Consider the following 20,923-nt stretch of genomic DNA (forward strand, 5'->3'; position numbering starts at 1 on the left):
GCAGGCTTGCCACCACTAGAGCTAACACTAGAGCTAACACTTTCGTGAAGACACGAGGGGCGGAGCGTAGGCCGAAAGGCAGCACCCTGAACTGGAAGTTTCTCCATCCCACCCGGAAGTGCAAGTACTTCCGATGCCGTGGAAGAATTGGGACATGGAAGTAAGTGTCCTGGAGGTCGATGGTGGTCATGAAGTCATCCACGGAGAGAAGACGCAAGATCTCTACGACTGTAAGCATGCAGAAGGATTGGCATTTGAGATACTTGTTGAGTGCTCACAAATCCAGGATCGGCCTCCAGTCTCCTGTCTTCTTGAGTATAAGGAAAAAACGGGAATAGAATCCCTTCCCCCTTTGAGATTTGGGAACTACTTCGATGGCACCTTTTTGGATCATAATACGAATTTGCTGGAAAAGCTCCTTGAGGTGGGTCGGAGGAGGGCCGGATGATTGAGTGGGAGGAGGAATCTTGACGAACTCCAGAGCATGATCCTTGTCTACAATGTCCAGAACCCAAAGGTCCGAGGTGATTGAGGACCATTGAGAAGAGAACAGGGAGATTCGACCTCCAATTTTTTTGGGGGAAAGGTAAGTCATTGTCGTTTGGAAGTGGATCCTCTATTGGAAGACTTCCCCCAATAGGGTTTCGAAGATTGCTGACGGGAGGACTGCTGTTGGTGGGAAGAAAATTGCTGATTACCCTGGTGGTAGGAGCGGTATTTAGTGTTTCCTTCGTGAAAAGTAGAAGAGGTGCCGCGGCCGCGTGCACCACGAAAAGCTGCTTACGGAACTGTAAAGTCCCTAAAGAACGAGCAGTGTCAGTGTCTTTCTAAATTGTCTGCAGCGCTTCGTCAACATGTGCACCAAAAAGTGACTCGCCGTCATACGGCATATTTAGGATCTTCGCCTGTACCTCCTGGCGAAAAGAGGTGGAACACAACCAATCTTGCCGTCGCAAAACAGCTGCCCCAGCAAGCTGACGGAAGCCAGTACAAGCAATATCAACAGCGCAGTCAATAATTTCCTCTGACGTTCTCTCTCCGTCTTGAAGAATTTTTAAGGCCTCCGCTTTGGAGGGTTCCAGGACGAGGGTCGCAAGAGCAGATAAGTGTGACCACATCTGGCGGTCGTAGCGCCCTAAAATAGCTAAAGCATTCGCCGCTCTCACCGTAGTAGAGGCCATTGTTGAAAATTTGCGTCCAATAGCGTCAAGGCGACGACCTTCCCAATCAGGAGGAGCTGTAATGGGAGAACTCGGGTTCCGGGAACTACGCTGAGCTGCCTGGGTGACCACCCAATCTGGCTTTGTCTGCGCAATCAAACACGCTGGAGATCCGAAGGGCGCTATATATTTCTTCTCAAGGCGAGGCATTTGCGCCGGTAAGGAATTTGGTGTTTGCATTAATTTTACCCCCTCACTCCAGATGAAGTCGATGATGGGAACCGTAGGGAGTTGTTTAATTGGTTGATTTTTGAAGTCGTAGAGAAAACAGTCCTCCTCTCTTTGGACTCTTGGCAGCTTAAAGTGTTGAGCCGCTTTATCCATCAGTTGATGGAAACTTGCAATGTCCACCGGAGGAGAATCCCCTGGCGTCACAGGAGGGGGGGACGGCGTCTGAATTTGGTAGTCGTCCCACTCACCCATGTGACTGGCGTCGTCTTCGTCATCATGAACTTCACCATCCTCACGTTCTGGAGGAACATCATCGTCATACACAGTTGTGTTTGTGTATCGGAACGGACGTCTGAACCTGAGGAGAAGGCGTTGGTGGTTGTGGTAGTGGAGCAGCTGCAGGAGCCACAACTGATGCTGGAGCTGTAGGCACCGGCGAACCCTGTTGAGATGTCGGGAAACACCGGTTGTAATCCTCCAACATGTGCTGGAGATTGGAGATGAGCGACAGAGGCAATGTCGCAGTTGGAACCTGCACGGAACGTTCCTCTGCCTGAAAATACTGTTCTTCATCGTCCTCACCATAGTCCTGGCATTTGATAATTAAATCAGAAGGACTGCGTACCGCCCTGAAGGAATCATACACATCGTCCTCAGAACCAGAGTCCTGCTCGGAACCTGTGGCAAACAAGGCCGAAGGAGGCTGTGGATCACTTGGGATGGACAGATGGTCAACAGGCTACTTGCGATGTTGGTGCAGTGTGTCGATGGTGGATGAACCAGACCTGGAGGAAGAAAGCGGCACCAAAGGCACTAAAGCAAAAGAAGTTGCAATCGTCGTCGGCGAAGTCGTCGGCGGACCAGACGACGATGATGGCATAGGCGTCAACGGAGCCGTAGCTGAAGGATCCGCCGTCGATGGGGCCGCCATTGACGGGGTCAGCGTCGACGGTGCCACCGTCAACAAAGTTGTCGTCGATGAGGCCGCCGTTGACGGAACACTCGTCGACGGGGCCGACGACGAAGAAGTCTTCTTAACAACTCTCGTCGACGAATATTTTGCTGACGACAAGAGAGTTTTCTTCGTCGACGACAAAGTAATAGGTATCGTCGATGAAACAGTCTTAAAATTGAGGGATACCTTCGTCGACATGGATGACGTCGATGTTGCAGTCGTCGACGATCCGGAAGCAGATGTTGTTGTCACAGTCGCCGTCGACGAGCCGGCAGATCTCATCGTCGGGACGATCGTCGACGCTCCTGTCGACGAAGAGACATGTTTTTTAGCAGAAACATGATGGAAGAAGCGGCAGACGCCTGAGAGCCAGGTCTCATGGGCGTGGACGTAGCAGGAGGAGGTGAAGACACCGCAGGAGCCACAGAGAGAGAAAGCTTTTTCTTTTTCAGGAATGGAGAGGGCAAATACTGCACACTGCTACGTTTAGAGGCTGCTTTAGAAGGTCCAGACACCAGGCTTTCTGCGTCAGAAAGCGCAGAATCTTTATCCTCAAGTCTCTGAAGCCACAGGAGGAGATGGCCTTCCCTGTCTTTAAGGGTCTTAGTTGAAAAGGTTCTGCAAAATTTACATTTGCCAACCTCATGGTCGGGATAAAGACAGTAAATACACTTCTTGTGGGGATCTTCAGAGTACAGCCGCAGCTTCCAACAAGAAAAACAAGGTCTAAATAAAGACTTCTTACTTGAAGACATGTTGGAAATCACAGGAAAAGTTGAAGAAGTTGAGAAAACTGAGCAGAGCTCAGGGAGACTCCCTTCACACGACGTGCACTAGAAAATCTGAGGGACTGAGCTCTGAGGAGAAGGTTCTGGAGGGGTGCTGGCGCCTGATTGGCTGTAGTTTGGACTAACATAATGACAGGAATATGTTACAAGTGTTTTTTTCTCTCTACCATGTATTCCTATGTAGGAATTAGGTCTGTGTATTTACTACCTTTTCTAGTGTGTATTTTATGTGTCTGTTTTTACATACATATGTTATTAGTATTTTATTGCTATTTTATTTACAGTGGGACTCCCACTTCGACGACGGGGAATATTCAAGCATGTGAATCTACGAAAGACACCCTAATACTGGAGAACAACCTCTTCTTGACATGGCCTTTGGCTCTGTAAAGCAGAGAGAGGCCTCTGTGGGTGAAAAACACTGCTGGGTGGACAATTTCCAGTTGACCTCCCAATGCGCATCTATTCATTCTAAAATTGCGATTCAGACCAAAATGGCAATTATCGGGTTGTAGGAAAATCCACTAGTCAATCGTATTTCTTAAAAACATCAAACATGATTGATAAAAAAATGCCATTTTCAAAATCTTGAATTTTTTTAAATGAACAAAATATACAAAGTGTTAACTCACTCGATACTACTCCGCACCTTTCATCTACTGAATAGTCTTTGTAGTTGCTTTGAGATTGTCACTCTATTACTCTATTACCTCTTGACCAAATATACTGAACTAGCACTACTGCTCAATTTGATTGTTATTTGGGCCCATTCCACGTCATCATGTCTACTTCATTGAACCAAGATATTGTAGAGTCAACAGCAGTAATTTCAGCAAGCTGTTTGCCATCCCATTGAACTATCGAATTCACCCACCTTTTGGATGTAGCATTATGCTTCTTTCCAGTCTTTCGAGTTGTCCTTCAGGCTGTGAACATGAAAACAGAAAATGCATTGTTCAGAGATTTGTGTAATTGTCTTCAAGAGAGTCTTCAATATGATGTCAACAATAGCACAATAAAAGTAATAATCATTGACAAAACCAATAGCTTTAACTTTTAGAAAGTGAAAGGTTTTTGTTGTTAAGCTAGTGAAGTTCAGACACGTTCCTTTCTTTACATCAGCAGCTCTATATATCCGGCAAAGGCGTATTTGGGGTCTTATGTATGAACATACAGGCCATCATTAGGGCCTGATTACAATGCCGGTCGGACAAGCGTCCGTCCACCATCATGTTGGAACGGAAACCAACTGTCAAGCAGCCGGCGGGTTCATCCATGAATTTCGATGCGACCACCCATGAGGCAGTTGATAACATCAATTTTCCTATTGCGGCTTGTGAAGCAGCTGGAAAAGGAAGCAGCACAAGGCGCATTGGGAAAACTGATGTTTGCAAACATCCATGCACCATGTGCCAGGCACCCCAGGGCTCGAAGAAGGAAAACAACTGACAGTGGAGAGAGCAGGCGTCAGAAGAGTGAAGGGAGATAAAGAATGGCATATGTATGAAGAGAATAAAACGGGGCAAAAATAAGAATGTGGAAAAGTAGATGTTGACAATCTTATAGAAAGGGGAGAACATGCATGTAAGAGAGAGGAAGGGGCAGGTAAAAGAGAGTGAAAGAACACGTTACTTACCTTCTATAATGCATTATCCATTAGAGACTATATCTACCCACAGATTAATAACCTTTGAATATCCTAGGTATCAGACTAGATCTAGAAGAATTTTCATGGTGGGCGCAAAATCCGTTCCGCTCGCGGATTTTGCGAATTTCGGCAATTTTGCGGTCCGCGAAATCCCGTGAAATTGCCGAAAATTCGCAATCCACGAGCGGAACGGATTGTCCGGGGGGCAAAAGTTGAAGCTGACTTTGTAACTATTTTAGAATGGCGCCGGCAAGCTGCCAGCGCCATTCTAAAATAGTTAGTAAGTTAGCTTCAACAGGAAGCACTAATAGATAAAATAGAGCAGGTGCTCGAGTTGAATCTCATATTCAGTTACACATTAAACACCCCAAAAATACATGAGCACGTCGAGGCAGGACAGGTATGCTGCTTTCTCCCCATATCTACCTCGAAACGTAGCTGTGATGCTTGGGAGGCCTTTACATCCATCTTTTTCTCGAGCGCCCAGGAGCTTCTTTCTCCATATCTGCTTCTCTGATCGGTATCTGACCTTTCATATGCAAGAGGCATGTGGAGTGGCATAGAAGCCCAGCCCGTTTGGCTTTACTAACAAAAGCGTAGAGACAGCTTCCAGTAGAGTAAAGCGCAGGGCAGACTGTGGCCTTTTGTTTAAGTATTGATGTTAATCAGAGCCCGTGAAGGGGCTCTGATTAACAGCAATACTTAAACAAAAGGGGCACACAAACAAGGGGGAAAAAAACGAGTGGCAAAAAAACGAGTGGCACAGAGGGCAGAAGGGCACAAAAAACGAGTGGGACAGAGGGCAGAAGGGCACAAAAACGAGTGGGGCAGAAAGGCACAAAAAACGAGTGTAGCAGAGGGCAGAAGGGCACAAAAACGAGTGGGGCAGAGGGCAGAAGGGCACAAAAACGAGAGTGGGACAGAGGGCAGAAAGGCACAAAAAACGAGTGTTGCAGATAGCAGAAGGGCACAAAAACGAGTGGGGCAGAGGGGAGAAGGGCACAAAAATGAGTGGGACAGAGGGCAGAAGGGGACAAAAACGAGTGGTACAGAGGGCAGAAGGGCACAAAAAACGAGTGGGGCAGAGGGCAGAAGGGCACAAAAACTAGTGGGGCAGAAAGGCACAAAAAACGAGTGGGGCAGAGGGCAGAAGGGCACAAAAATGAGTGGGACAGAGGGCAGAAGGGGACAAAAACGAGTGGAACAAAGGGCAGAAGGGCACAAAAAATGAGTGGGACAGAGGGCAGAAGGGGACAAAAACGAGTGGAACAGAGGGCAGAAGGGCACAAAAACGAGTGGGACAGAGGGCAGAAGGGGACAAAAACGAGTGGAACAGAGGGCAGAAAGGCACAAAAAACGAGTGGGACAGGGCAGAAGTGCACAAAAATGAGTGGAACAGAGGGCAGAAGGGCACAAAAAACGAGTGGGACAGAGGGCAGAAGGGGACAAAAACGAGTGGAACAGAGGGCAGAAGTGCACAAAAACGAGTGGAACAGAGGGCAGAAGGGCACAAAAAACGAGTGGGACAGAGGGCAGAAGGGCACAAAAAACGAGTGGGACAGAGGGCAGAAGGGGACAAAAAACGAGTGGGACAGAGGGCAGAAGGGGACAAAAACGAGTGGAACAGAGGGCAGAAGGGCACAAAAACGAGTGGGACAGAGGGCAGAAGGGGACAAAAACGAGTGGAACAGAGGGCAGAAAGGCACAAAAAACGAGTGGGACAGAGGGCAGAAGGGGACAAAAAACGAGTGGGACAGAGGGCAGAAGGGGACAAAAACGAGTGGAACAGAGGGCAGAAGGGCACAAAAACGAGTGGGACAGAGGGCAGAAGGGGACAAAAACGAGTGGAACAGAGGGCAGAAAGGCACAAAAAACGAGTGTTGCAGATAGCAGAAGGGCACAAAAACGAGTGGGGCAGAGGGGAGAAGGGCACAAAAATGAGTGGGACAGAGGGCAGAAGGGGACAAAAAACGAGTGGGGCAGAGGGCAGAAGGGCACAAAAACTAGTGGGGCAGAAAGGCACAAAAAACGAGTGTGGCAGAGAGCAGAAAGGCATAAAAAATGAGTTGGACAGGGCAGAAGTGCACAAAAACGAGTGGAACAAAGGGCAGAAGGGCACACAAAACGAGTGGGACAGAGGACAGAAGGGGACAAAAACGAGTGGAACAGAGGGCAGAAGGGCACAAAAACGAGTGGGACAGAGGGCAGAAGGGGACAAAAACGAGTGGAACAGAGGGCAGAAAGGCACAAAAAACGAGTGGGACAGGGCAGAAGTGCACAAAAATGAGTGGAACAGAGGGCAGAAGGGCACAAAAAACGAGTGGGACAGAGGGCAGAAGGGGACAAAAATGAGTGGAACAGAGGGCAGAAGTGCACAAAAACGAGTGGAACAGAGGGCAGAAGGGCACAAAAAACGAGTGGGACAGAGGGCAGAAGGGCACAAAAACGAGTGGGACAGAGGGCAGAAGGGGACAAAAACGAGTGGTACAGAGGGCAGAAGGGCACAAAAAACGAGTGGGGCAGAGGGCAGAAGGGCACAAAAACTAGTGGGGCAGAAAGGCACAAAAAACGAGTGGGGCAGAAGGGCACAAAAACGAGTGGGACAGAGGGCAGAAGGGGACAAAAACGAGTGAAACAAAGGGCAGAAAGGCATAAAAAACGAGTGGGACAGGGCAGAAGTGCACAAAAATGAGTGGAACAGAGGGCAGAAGGGCACAAAAAATGAGTGGGACAGAGGGCTGAAGGGGACAAAAACGAGTGGAACAGAGGGCAGAAGGGCACAAAAACGAGTGGGACAGAGGGCAGAAGGGGACAAAAACGAGTGCAACAGAGGGCAGAAAGGCACAAAAAACGAGTGGGACAGGGCAGAAGTGCACAAAAACGAGTGGAACAGAGGGCAGAAGGGCACAAAAAACGAGTGGGACAGAGGGCAGAAGGGGACAAAAACGAGTGAAACAGAGGGCAGAAGTGCACAAAAACGAGTGGAACAGAGGGCAGAAGGGCACAAAAAACGAGTGGGACAGAGGGCAGAAGGGGACAAAAACGAGTGAAACAGAGGGCAGAAGTGCACAAAAACGAGTGGAACAGAGGGCAGAAGGGCACAAAAAACGAGTGGGACAGAGGGCAGAAGGGGACAAAAACGAGTGGAACAGAGGGCAGAAGGTCACAAAAACGAGTGGGACAGAGGGTAGAAGGGGACAAAAACGAGTGGAACAGAGGGCAGAAAGGCACATTTTGCGGGAAATCCGCAGACTTTTTTCGCGATTTCGCGCGAATTCGCGGATCACAGATCCGCAAATTTCACCCATACTTAGAGCAGTACCCCTGTGCACTGGTAGGTGGCATCGATCTGCTCCGCGTATGTCTCTGGTGTCACCTGAGCTGGATTTGATGCCCTCGGTACCTATATATGCACCATACGAGGCGCGCCGACGTCAGTTACTATTCATTACTTCCCACGACAGAAGTGAGAAGCCATGAAGAGAACTGACCACTGGTGTGTAAAACTAGGGCCCTGAAAAGTAACAGCCTGTGCCTAGAAATCCGTTTGCATAGCGGGGAGGATGGATGAGTTGGTAAGAAATCTGCAGCTAGGTATAGTCTTTACAAGATTAAGTGTTACTAAGGTAAGTAACTTGTTCATTTGATAGAGACTACTGACCACAGGCTCCTTAACTTTAAAAGGATTCCCAAGCAATACCTACCAGGAGGTGCGATTGTGGACCAATTTCACACAAGGAAGTCCTGCAGGACCGAACAGGCAAACTGTCCATGTCTACGGACCTGACCGTCCAGACAGTAAGGTTTAGTGAATGTGTGCAGGAGAGGCCACGTTGCTGCCTGGCAGATTCCCAGGACTGGAACTCCGCATGCTAACGCAGTAGCCACATCTTTAGCTCTGGTGGAATAAGCTTGCAAGCCTTCAGGAGGTTGCTTCCTGGCCAATACATAGCAGATTTTGATGCAGAGCACAACCCATTTACAGATGGCTTGCTTCTGCATTGCTCCACCTTTTTACGCACCAACATATCCCACAAAGAGTTGGTTGTCCATCCAGAACTCTTGTGTGCAGTCAAGGTAGAATGACAATGCTCCTTTTGCGTCCAGATGGTCAGGGTTACTCCTCTTCTTTAGAGGGATATGGAGGAGCATAAAAAGTGGGCAGGGTGATAGATGTTCCCACATGATATGGGGTGACCACTTTCGGTAGAAAGAAGGCCCTCATGCAAAGGTTATCAGGATAGACCGAGAGGTAAGTCAGCTTAGATGACAAGACCTGCAGCTCTCTCACTCTACAGGCAGATGTAATCACCACAAGGAAGGCCATTTTGATTGTCAGAAGCCTGAGGGGACAAATATGGAGAGGCTCAAAAGGATCCAAATATAAAAAAAAGCAAATTAAGGTCCCACTGAGGCATAATAAATGGTGAAGGAGGGAAGTGATAGGCAAGGCCTTTTAAGAATGGATGTACAATAGGGGACTTGAAGAATGACGGTTGGTCAGGCAGCCACAAAAAAGGCAGAAAGGGCAGACAGATAGCCCTTGAGAGTGCCTAGAGCAGAGCCCTGCTGGTCAAGGGAAATAATGAAGAGTAAAACTTCAGAAAGGGGGGCATAAAAGGGATCAAAGTGTTTTTCTGCACACCATGATGCAAGTCTTTTCCAACAGCGGCCGTTTACTGTCTTGGTGGAGAGACGCCTAGCAGTTAAAAAGTAATTACAGACTTTGTGGAAGGTCAAAAACTGTCATCTGTCGCTGCTCAATTTCCAAGCAAGAAGGCGGAGAGTGGACCGGTTCAGGTGAAGGACCCTCCCCTGTTGCTCCTACAAAAGACCCTACTAAAGGGGAGCCTGATGGGAGGATCGCTTGCCATGCTCAGTAGCTCAGGATACCATAATCTATGTGCCCAGCTTGGAGGCACTAGAATGTCTTGGTCCCGATCGTTCCTGATCTTCTTGATAAATCTGGGCAGAAGTGGTATGGGTGGAAGGAGTGCAGGAAGCCTGAGCTCCACTCGAGACGAAAAGCGTCTCCGAGCGAGAGTCGTCTTCGAAACTCCAGTGCGCAAAACTCCTGACATTACGCGTTCTCGACATAGGTGAACAGATCTGACCAAGGCTCTCCCGACTGTTGAAAGAGATCTTGCGCCGCCTCTTATTAGAGACCCTTTTGTCATGCTCTAGGCATCAATGGCTGAGTTTGTACATTCAGGCATTCCGGGAACCTGCCAGGTGTTCAACCACCAGGGATATGCCCTGCTGTTCCAGCCATGTCCAGAGAACCAGGGCCTCTTGACAGTTCACAACTGCACAACGCCCTGTTTGTTGCAGTACTACATAGCAGTGGTATTGTCCATGCAAACCTGCACTGGTCTTCTCTTGATGGAGGGTATAAAGGCTTTCAATGCCAGTCAGATCACACAGAGCTCCAGCAAGTTGATGTGGAGTCCGTATTCTGCCAGAGAACAGAGTCTTCCTATCACTACTTCTCCCAGATGGCCATGCCAAGCCCAGGAGTGACACACCTGTCACTACTGTGAGATCTGGTTGAGGGAGGGAGAGGGTTGGGGAAGGGAGAGGAGGGTCTGCAACTGACCGAATCGTGGTTCGTTAGCTACCAGTGCAGATCTTTTGCAGTACCAGATGAAATCTGGACCATGTCGGAGAGGTTCACCTGATAATGTGCCCACTAAAACTTCAAGTCCCAATGCAGAGCTGTGGAGTTGTGGGTTGGGCGGACCGGAATAACAGGCTGGGAGGCCGGATGTAGTGAGCTATGGTTTCGGATTTTATTCAGAAGTAAGACACACAGTAGTGTTCCACAGTGGTAAAGGGGAGGAAGTCCGGAGAGAACGTTTTGACGGGTGGGTTCTGTTGTAGGGTTGATGTCTTGTCCCGGGTACTCTGTAGGTTGTTGTCATCGGATGACGGTCGGGTGATGGGTCTCCTCGGAGATATGTAAGAGAGAGAACAAATTGGGGTTAGTCCAGTCCGATGAGGACTATCGAGTACTGTCACCTTCACCGGGAGTGAGTTGGCCAGGAAAGGAAACGTGTGGGAGGGGAGGTGGGAAAGGTAGAGGGAGGATAAGGTCAATTGCAAGCGGGAGGGGTATAGTGGTTGGGGTGTCCGGGTCAGTGCAAGGATAGTGATATATACAAGGTGCTCGTGATACTTCGTTTATCGATACGGGCAGTGCAGGGTGCTCGTGACGCTCTATATACAGGCTTTACAGGTATTTACACTATTTTTACAAAGGGACACGGAGAAAGGATAGAGTGTACTCACGTGCCCCGCCGCAACTCTCATCCGAGTTGCGGCCGCTCTCCAGCCACCTCCGGAGGTCGCCACCAGTCCTCCGACCACAGGTCTTCTTCCTCCTCCTTTTCTCCGCTTTCCGCCTTCTCTACGATCTCCTCTCGTCTTCCGCTCTCCGTCGGGGGTTCCGCGCCGTTCGCTTTCTCCTGCCACGAGTCCGCTGGGCTGAACGAGGTCTTGACTGCTCTCCCGACTTTTCTATGTTCCTGGTGGAGCGTAGTTGACGCACTTCCGCTTCCGGATGGTTCGGGTTCCGGGTCACCAGTAGGGACTTCACTTCCGGTTTCCGGTTTGTCGGGTTCCGGGTCGTCAATGGTTAGCGGATCCTGTGGGTGAAGAGAGGAAGTCCGATGACCTAGGGATGCTGTTTGTGCCGGCGTGGGGGTGGGAGACCCCTGTCATTCCGCCCTTCTGATGAGGTAGGGACCCCTGATTTTCCACAAGAGCCTGCATATGCCAATGGGCATGTGCCACAAGCAGGATGCAGGAGGCCATAAGTCCCAACAGCCTCAGGGTCCGGATCACCAAAATCCAGGACGGAAGACTTGCTGGATAAGCCTGAAACTGCCTTGTGTCCATAACAGCTTTGATGACAGGGACCATCTGAGAGGGAGTCAGGTGTGACTGTGGCATGTTGATAGCTAACCCCAGCAAGTGCAGGAATTTGCCATAATTTGGAGGTGGGAGATAACAACCTTCAACAGCCGAGATAGGGGAAGGCTGTCACCCCTGATCTCTGTGGAAGAGCTGTGACCACTGCCATCACCTTGGTGAACACGCGAGGGATGGTGGTACGGCCAAAGGGAAGCACGGTAAACGGAAAATGCTTATGGTCTACCGTAACTGCAGGTAGTGCTGATGGACATGCATGACAGGGATGTGGAAGCAGACGTCCTGCAAGTCCAACGCTAACATCCAGTCTCCTGCGTCCAAGGCTGGCAACACCTGAGCCAAAGTGAAAATTTTGAATTTCTCCTTCTTGAGGAAGAATTTCAGGGCTTGCAGATATAGAATAGGAGGAAGGCTTTTGTCCTTTTTGGGAACCAGAAAGTAGAGGAAATAAAAACCACATCCTACTTCTGGTCATTGAACCCTCTCTACGGCTCCCTTGGCCAAGAGAGCCATGACTTCCTCAGAAATAAGGGACAGATGATCTTCCGTCAGCCAGTTATGAGATGGAGGCATGAAAGGAAATGTAGTCTCAAAGGAGAGGGAGTAGCCTCTATGGAAAATCTGCAAAACTCACCTGTCCAATGTTATGGACTGCCAGTGGGGCAGGTTTTGGCGAATCCTGCCACTAACTGGATGCCCATGGTGGTAAAGGTGCAGATTAGGAAGGTTTGACAGTTGCAGCTGCTGGTGGTATGGTGGACTGAAGAGACCGCTGGCTATCTGACCCTCAAGGTCTGTGAGTAACGCACTCTCATCCACGCAGAGGCTGGGGAGCATGTGTTACTCTGTGGCTTGAAGGCTGATTGCCACCTCTGGAAGCCCCATCCATAGACAAGAAAGGAGCAAAAGGTGGATTGGGGTGGCATGGGGCCATACGAAGTCCCAAGGACTTGGCCATAGCCAGACTGTCCTTGAAGAGCTTGAGTGCCGAATCCACCTTCTTTCCGAAGATACGGGTGCCATAGAAAGGCATGTCCTTTACGGAAGCTTGAACATCCCTGGAAAATTCAGTCGTTCCCACCAAGCATTGTAACTCAGGGCCACTATTGATGAAACCCCTCTGCCCAGGGTGTTGATTGTGTCAAATCTACATTGTATTGTGAACTTTGCTGCATTTCTCCTGTTGGCAACAGCCTGAGAGAGGATGGCTCAATCCTCCTCCGGAAATTGTGGCAGCACTTGACAACTGTGTCCTACAAAGTGTGGGAGCAGCGAGCTAAAAGGCATGCAGTGTTCGCGCAATGCAAAGCCAGGCTGGAGGAAGAAAACTTCTTCCCCAGAGAGACCAGCCTGTTGGATTCTGTATCTGGCGAAGTGGAAGGGATGCACCTTGGGATGATGAGGCTTGCACCACTAAACTCTTATGCGTAGTGTTTTGGATGAGGTAGATTGGGTCCTCTGGAGCAGGGCGGTGGCAGCAAGTGATTCTCCTATTCAAAGGAACCCCTGTGTTGGGTTTGAACCAGGTCCCCATAAGGACGTCAGTGAGGGCCTCATTGAACGGGATTAGCTGTTCGGATTTGGAAACTCCCAGTTGTAGCACCTCTGGCAAGATGTTACTCTTGACTGCCACCGAGGGCAACTTAAGCTCAAGGACCTCAGCCGCACTCTGTACCACCATTCCATATGAAGCTCCCTTCTCCGTAGCCACAGTAGGGGGAGAAATCATACCAGTTTCTGGAGAAGTATCCAGTCCACTGGCTTCACATAGTTCCCAAAACCAGTCCATGGTAGGGTTTTACTCTTAGGGCTGGTATTTTCCCCTCCCATTCCTCCCTGAGGCCCAACCCAAAAGAATAGGGCTCAGACTCGGATCCAGGAAGCAAAGTTCTGCAGGCATCAGATGCAGTGTTGAGCAATGCCCTTGAGGTTCTGTGTCGGATTCAGAATCAAAATGTGGGCCGCCCCACTGGTGGGCGAAGGAGGTATTGGGGGCATCGGCATCAGGACCAGTGTCGGGGAAGATCAACTGGCACTGGTCTGGATCCAGGAATGGATCCATGGGGTCCCACTAGAGCTGGGGCTGGAGCCACCAGTATGAACCAGATGGGGCCCCTTCAGATCCTGCGGGGCCAAAGGCACACCCGAGTGTTCTGGCCACCCAAATATGAGACACATGGCCTCATAGAACTCTTTTAGTTGGGCGGGGGTCTCTCCAGCTCCAGGAGGAAAGTCAGGGAGGCATAGAGTTGTTCCAGGTGCAGGCTCTACTGCGGAGCCAACCCTTGAGTGTCGACACTCCTCCCTCGTCTTGTCTACCGATACATGAGGAGAAGTCAAAGATCTCTTTGACTTCTTCTTTTTCTTGTGTCTCGACTTACCTGAATTCCCAGAGGACTTGGAATGGGACAATGACCTCGGATTCCGTGAGTGCCCACTGGGACCTTCCTCTCGACCGGAGCCTCAGAACGTCAAAGAAATTCAGTCAAACAGTGATTGAGGGATAGCTCTTCTCTGGATCAGCGCTGGCTGGCGTGGAAGGAAAAGTACTGACAGCAGTGCCTATATAGGTGCTTTAGATGTTACTTCCGGTGTGGGTGATGCCGATAATGCACATGGAGCTGATCAACACCACCAACCGGCGAGCTGTGGTACTTCTCATGAAAAATCTTCCGGATCCAGTCTGACACCTGGGAAATTCAAAGGTAAGGAAATTTGTGGCTAGAATGTTCTCTCAGATTGATTATGTTAAAGGAGAGAAGATGGATGCACATGTGAGTGGGTACTGGTGTTTATTGAAGGATGTTCTCTGGTGGGCTGTTAGGTGGTGACACTGATTGGCGAAGTGAGTTCAGGGCACTGGTAGGCATTATGAGGAGCTGTTGGTGCCTGGGCAGTGGAAAGAGCTGACATTGTAGGAGAGTTTGAGGAGTTACCACTGGTGGACTCTAGGAAGCAATGTCACTTGAGCTTAATGAGATAAAGTAGGGGACACTTGCATTGGTAGACATAGTTCAGAGCTGGAATAGTTTGGCAAGGAGAAAATCTGGTTGTCGGGCAGTGAGAGAAACTTACAAGAAGAGGTGGCAGTGGTATGCAGTGTGAATAGATGCCAATATCGTGGCAATTGGTACATTGAAAAGGCACTGGTGAGCAGAATGATGAGCTGACACTGGGAAGCACTGTGATAAATGGGCCCTGATGGACAGTGTGAGGAGTTGGATTTGTTAAGCAGTTGTAACACTTCCCCACAAAGCCAACTCTTCACTGCCTTACAGTGGTGAGCATTTGATTTTTTTTTTAAATATATTTTTATTTTACACTTCAAAAGAAAAAGCACACATTAAAGTAAAAGACAAAATTTTCCTCTTACATTTGTTCACCTCACAGTATCAAAGGAAATCCTTAGTAAAAAAAAACCAATATACATTCCAGAGAAGGAAGCCAATACATAGACGTATCATATTTTAACATTTTAAAGCAGTTCCTAAAAAAGAGAAAGAAAAAAGAAAAAGCCATCAGCAAACCCTATCATCCTATTCCTGCCCTCCATTTCTCCAGTGGTCCCCAAATCTTGATGCCCCGAATCCTCCCGACCGTGCCTTTTCTAGCATATATATGTTTCTCAAGATTATATATAGCAATAAGATTTGCTAACCAAGTTTGTATGGATGGAGGACTCTTATCTAACCACACTCTAGCTAACATTAATCTAAACACAGCAGCTGCCATAAACAAAAACATTGAGTCACCCGAATCCATTTGTGCATTTCCCTCATCGACCCCCAACATAATTAGACTTACTGTAAAGGTTATCTGTATCCTTAGTGTATTAACTAAGAAGTGTTCAATGTCCTTAATTAATGTATGTAACTGCGGACATGTAGCAAACATGTGGACAATATCAGCCTCAGTGGAGTTACATCTGGGACAAGTGATACCCTCTGTACCCCCCCACTTCGCAATCCTAGATGGAGTATAATACAATGAAAATAAGGTTTTGTAATGTTGGGCTTGCAAGGGGGCAGAACAAAGCATCGTCCAACCTAATTCCAGGGATTCATTAAAAACTTCCGGAGTAGCCTCTATTCTCTCCTCCCATTTAACCCTATGCTTATCTAGATCATCTGGTCTATTTTTTGCCAAAGCAGCATATATTAACCTAATGGAATATTCCTCTCCCGCGATTATCCCTTCCATCAGTTCATTAGGTTGAAAACCCAATGGCCCCCCTTGCTTGTTTCTTAAAAAACTCCTAATCTGAAGGTATTTAAAAAAATCTCTTCTATTTATGTTATATGTGTTCACCAAATCCTCGAATTGTACCATAGTCTCAGAGTTTATTAAGTCCCCAATTTGATGTATCCCTTTATCTTCCCAGCCAGCCATTACATGATCAGCAAAAATATCTTCAGGGAAGGATTTATTTTTATAGACTTTGGTATATCTATTAAACCTGCCCATGCCTGTTTTCTTCAAAAAGGAGCTCCATATTTTAAGTGCCGCCCTAAGAGTCTTATACGTCTGTCTTCTAAGATGACCCAAATCTGTAAAATAGAGAAAGCAGTTCACCGCATTCTGTCCTAATACCGCTGTTTAGGCTTCAATTGACATATTAATAGACTTTGATGACCCTCCACCTCCACCTATTAGTCCCTGCATATACTGGAGAGCAGCAGCCAAATAATACATCCTGAAATCCGGTGCACCCCAACCCCCTCTATCCCTTGGCAACGTAATGAATTTATAAGCCCTACGAGTTTTTCCTTGGGCCCATATAAATCTGTTAACTACATTCTCCAACATACTAAACCATTTATTCTCAAAAATTAGAGGTATAGACCTGAATAGATACAAGAATTTGGGTAAGACCATCATTTTCAACACATTCGTGCAGCCAACCAGTGAAAGGTGCAAGTTGTTTATCCTTTCCAAATCGCTTTTTACCTTCGCAATCAATGGCTTGATGTTACACTCGACTACCTCCTCCAAATTTGCGGAAATATCAATCCCTAAATATATTGCACTGTTAACCACCCTAGTATCCTGACTAATTGCAAACCTATTCAAGATTATTTGAGTCTTTGTTTTGTTTAGGCTGTATCCTGAGACCAGTCCAAAATCCTGTGCCTCTGCTTCTATACCTACCATAGCTATATCTGGGTTGGGAGTCAGTATAGCAACGTCATCCGCATAAGCGAGGGTTTTCACCGTACTGTCATTTAATGACATAGACTGAATCTCAGGGTTTCCCTCTAGTTTGCGGAGTAGTGGCTCTATGTATAAGGCAAAAAGCAATGGAGAAGACGGGCAGCCCTGTCTGGTCCCTCTTTGTATATGTACTAGATCTGAGTGCCCTCCATTTACTCTTATTTTTGCGACCGGGTTTCTATATAAAGCTTGTATAGCCTGTATAGTTCCTGGCCCAATACCACACCACTTCATAACTTCCCATAGATAGTCCCAGGCGACCCTATCAAATGCCTTCTCGGCGTCTAAGAAGAGAGCTGAAATAGGATCGCCTGCAACCTCTGCCGCATCAAACATAGTGATGACTGTCCTAATATGCTGTGTAGTACCCCTCCCGGGTATGAAACCGTGCTGCGATGGGCTCACCAGATGTTCTATACAACCTGCTAGTCTTTTTGCCAACATCTTCGAATATATCTTAACATCTGAATTCATCAGTGTAATTGGCCTGTAAGATCCAGGGAGAGTTAAGGGCTTCCCTTTTTTAGCGATGACAATTATATCTGCCCCTCCCCATGAATCCGGTGCCTGCCCCCCTTGTTGTACATACAGCATAACCTCAAACATATAAATCAGTAAACACTCCCTAAATACCTTATAAAACTCAACCGGGATTTGATCAGGTCCAGATGCCTTTCCTGACGGTAAACTACTCAATGCATCGGTAAATTCCTCTAGGCCTAGAGTAGATTCTAACATTTCTCTTTCTTCTCCTGAGAGATGTGATGGGGCTACATCTTTAAGATAATTGCTAATTTGCACTATTCCCCCTGTGCCTTCCCGTGTATAGAGTTTTTCATAAAATATTCTAAAAACATCCCTTATCTTATCCGGGTCTGTAACAATGACATCCAGTGGATCCAATATTTCCTTTATCTCTGCAGCTGCCCTCTGTTGTCTAACTTTGACTGCTAGTATATGCCCTACTTTTTCACTGCACTCGTATGCTTCCTCTTTTTTAGCCGTATATTTTTCAGCCAGCTTTCTGGACAAACTTTCTACAGCTTCTGCTTTCAATGCTACCAGGTTTAACAATATATGCTCCAGCTAACTTTAGATTCTACAGCAGCCGCTAACTTCCCTTCCTCTATATACAACTTCTGCCGGATAGCCTCATTCTTTACTCTCTCTTTCTTTCGTCTTGTCACTACATAACACAGTGTTTCTCCTCTCACACCCGCTTTGAAGCAATCCCAAGTCTGTCCTATAGAGGCGGTACCATGATTGATCTCCCAAAAAACCCTAATCCATCCCTCCATATGCTTCCTATATTCAGCATCCTGAAGGAGACTTCTCTCAAAAGTCCATGTTGATCTTTTTGGCGTCACTTGCGGAACCTTGATTGTTAATATAAGTGGGCTATGATCGGAGATAATCCTTGGTTGTTTTTCAATCAGTATCTCCATAACCAAAGATTTTGAGACTAAGAAATAGTCTAATCTTACCAACACCTGATGGGGTGCTGAATAAAAGGTGCTACTATCTAACATTGGATGTTGCATCAGCCACGGATCCACCAGAAGATTATTATAAACCATGTTAGTAATGGCCCTATTTACCTTCTTCTTCCTACCACTATACATCCCTCCTGTACTCATAAATGAACTTGTAGGGTCATGTAAATTGAAATCGCCACAACAAATGACAGGTTCGGGCCATTGTGCTAGTTCTGTATCTATAAATTGCCATATCTCTGGATCATCCTCCGTGGAGCCATATACGGTTACCAATGTTAACCTGAGACCTTTGAAACATAATTCTGCTATGACCCATCTCCCCCATTGGTCCTCTTTCTTTCTTTTGACTATCACCTCCCTTCTTTTCCTAAGAATTACAACTCCTCTTGTCCTAGATCCTTGCCTGCTAGCTACGAGAACATCAAGGCCCAATTGATTCATTAGATATATCTGCTTTTCCTCTATATGCGTTTCTTGTAGACATACTAAATCCACGTGTAAAGTTCTAATATAGGCTGCTACATTCGCCCTCTTCCTTGGGTCGTTTAATCCACATACATTTAGCGAGACTACTTTATAAGACATAGTGTATTGCATATCCAGCTCCTCCTTCGTATCCCATCTATTCCGTTCTTTCTCCTCCCTTCTCTTCTCAAAAATATAAATATAAACAACAAACTATATGTGCAAACAACGTGTGCTACAAGACAACTCCAAACCATACATTTCCACTGGTTTTTTGACCCCCACCCCCTCCCCTCTCTCTCCCCACCCCTTCCCTCCCTCCCCCCCTCCCTACAGGCAAATAGGTCAGCAATGACCTATGTGTGGCCGCTTCCTGGTTGTGTTAGTCGCCCCCCTCTCCCACCTTCATCCTGTCCTTCTTATTTTACCGCATAAACCTTTTTCTCGGAGCCTTTGGTGTTACTTTTCGCCCACACCTGCATAAGGCCCTCATCTCTTCTCCTTTCCCAGCTCCTGAATAAATTCTTCTGCTTTCACTTCTGACATAAACATTCTGACTTTGCCTTTTGTGATCACTTTAAGCCTGGCTGGGAATAGCAAGTATGCCTCTGACCCCAAGGCCTGGAACTGTGGAATCAGTTTCCTAAGCCTCCACCTCCTCTCAACAGTCACATGGCAAAATCTGGTCTTGTAAAGAAGGTGACCCCTTCCACAGTTCTTCTGCTATCTGGTCTGGCTTTCTGAATAAGTTCCTCCCGAAGCAGGAAATTCCCAACATACACTAGAATTGCTCTGGGAAGAGTTGCTTTAGAGCCCCCTTCAGCTCCATATGGTTTACGCAGGACAAAGGGGAACCTATGCCCTCTCTGGATCTTTACCTCCCACTGCCACTGGGATTCAGGAAAAGCGTCCTTTAGTAGTTTAACCACGAACCCCCTGGGGTCCTGCCCTTCAAGCCCTTCCGCCACCCCCAAAATACGGACATTATTGCGTCTTTGACGATTTTCAAAATCTTCCATCTTCCAAAGGAAATCGTCCGCCTTTTTTTCCTGTTGTGACTTGAACTCGCTGAAGCTGCGGACGTCATCCTCCACCTTGCCCGTTCTTTCCTCTACCGCAGCAACTCTCCCAGCCAAACCTTCATATAGCCTGTTTGTCTTTCGAAGCGTTGTTTGGATCCTCTTGAAATCTTGTCTTGTTTTACGACTTGTAGACCTCGCTTCGGTTTGTATTTGTTTCAACATGTTGAAAACCATTCCTAGTGCGCCAACTTGCCTTGAGCCTGTTTCCTGCTCTTCTTGATATGTTTGTGATGTTGCCGAGTAATCCCAGTCCAGCCTTCTTTCGACGCCCCTTGTGGGTGATCTTTCGTGCCTGGAGCGCCTTATCTGTTTTCTTTTTTGTGTTGAATCTTTACCTATATCAGTTCCTGAGGAGGTAGAGTCCGACCATGAGTCCTCTTCACCTTCCTCTTCATCCTCCTCCTTCTCTACCTCCTCTTCCTCCTCTTCATCTGTTGTCACCCTCTCCTGCTGTACAAAGTCAGAATCCTCATTCACTGAGAAAAAATGGTCCCCCTCCAATGAGCATATATCCTCCTTCTCCCTGAGAATACCGACTCCTGCATTTTCTGCCACCAAACTTACTGAGCTTCCCCATGTGGGGTTGGGAGATTTGGCCAGTATTTCTGCTTCCACCTGCATAATTGCTTGCAGCATATCCGAGCTTTCAGCCCCCCTTGGCGCCCCTTACCATTTTCAATGGCAACATCAAATCCTTCATTGGCACTTCGCGGAGTCTCGATCTCTCCGTTCTTTTCATCATCTTTCAGAGTCCTCTGTCCCACATTCGCCTCCGCCTTCTCCTCCTCGCTCCTGACAGCGTTTCTCTCAGCCTGTTCGAGGCTCACGGAGAGCGGTTGCTTAGCAACAGCCGACTCGACGCCTGCCACGTCTCCAGCTCCCATTGTTGTTGCTGCCGCTGCGTCCTCGAGGACGCTCTGCCGAACAGCTCCAGGATTTGTTTCTGGATTCCCGAGG

General features: G+C 47.7%; 1 protein-coding gene across 3 annotated transcripts in view; it reads right to left on the reverse strand.

The window, feature by feature from the left end:
• Window positions 1-20,923, reverse strand: part of LOC147748145 (complement C3-like) — a 1,551,795-nt gene that overhangs the window by 564,050 nt on the left and 966,822 nt on the right. For all 3 annotated transcript variants that reach the window (XM_086959014.1, XM_086959019.1, XM_086959009.1), the window contains exon 22: window positions 4,009-4,060. In XM_086959014.1, the coding sequence (XP_086815140.1) occupies window positions 4,009-4,060 (52 nt within the window). The remainder of the gene's footprint in view (window positions 1-4,008; window positions 4,061-20,923) is intronic.

Source organism: Lissotriton vulgaris, chromosome 1_1, assembly GCF_964263255.1.
Source record: "Lissotriton vulgaris chromosome 1_1, aLisVul1.2, whole genome shotgun sequence".
In the NCBI taxonomy this organism is placed as follows: Eukaryota; Metazoa; Chordata; class Amphibia; order Caudata; family Salamandridae; genus Lissotriton; species Lissotriton vulgaris.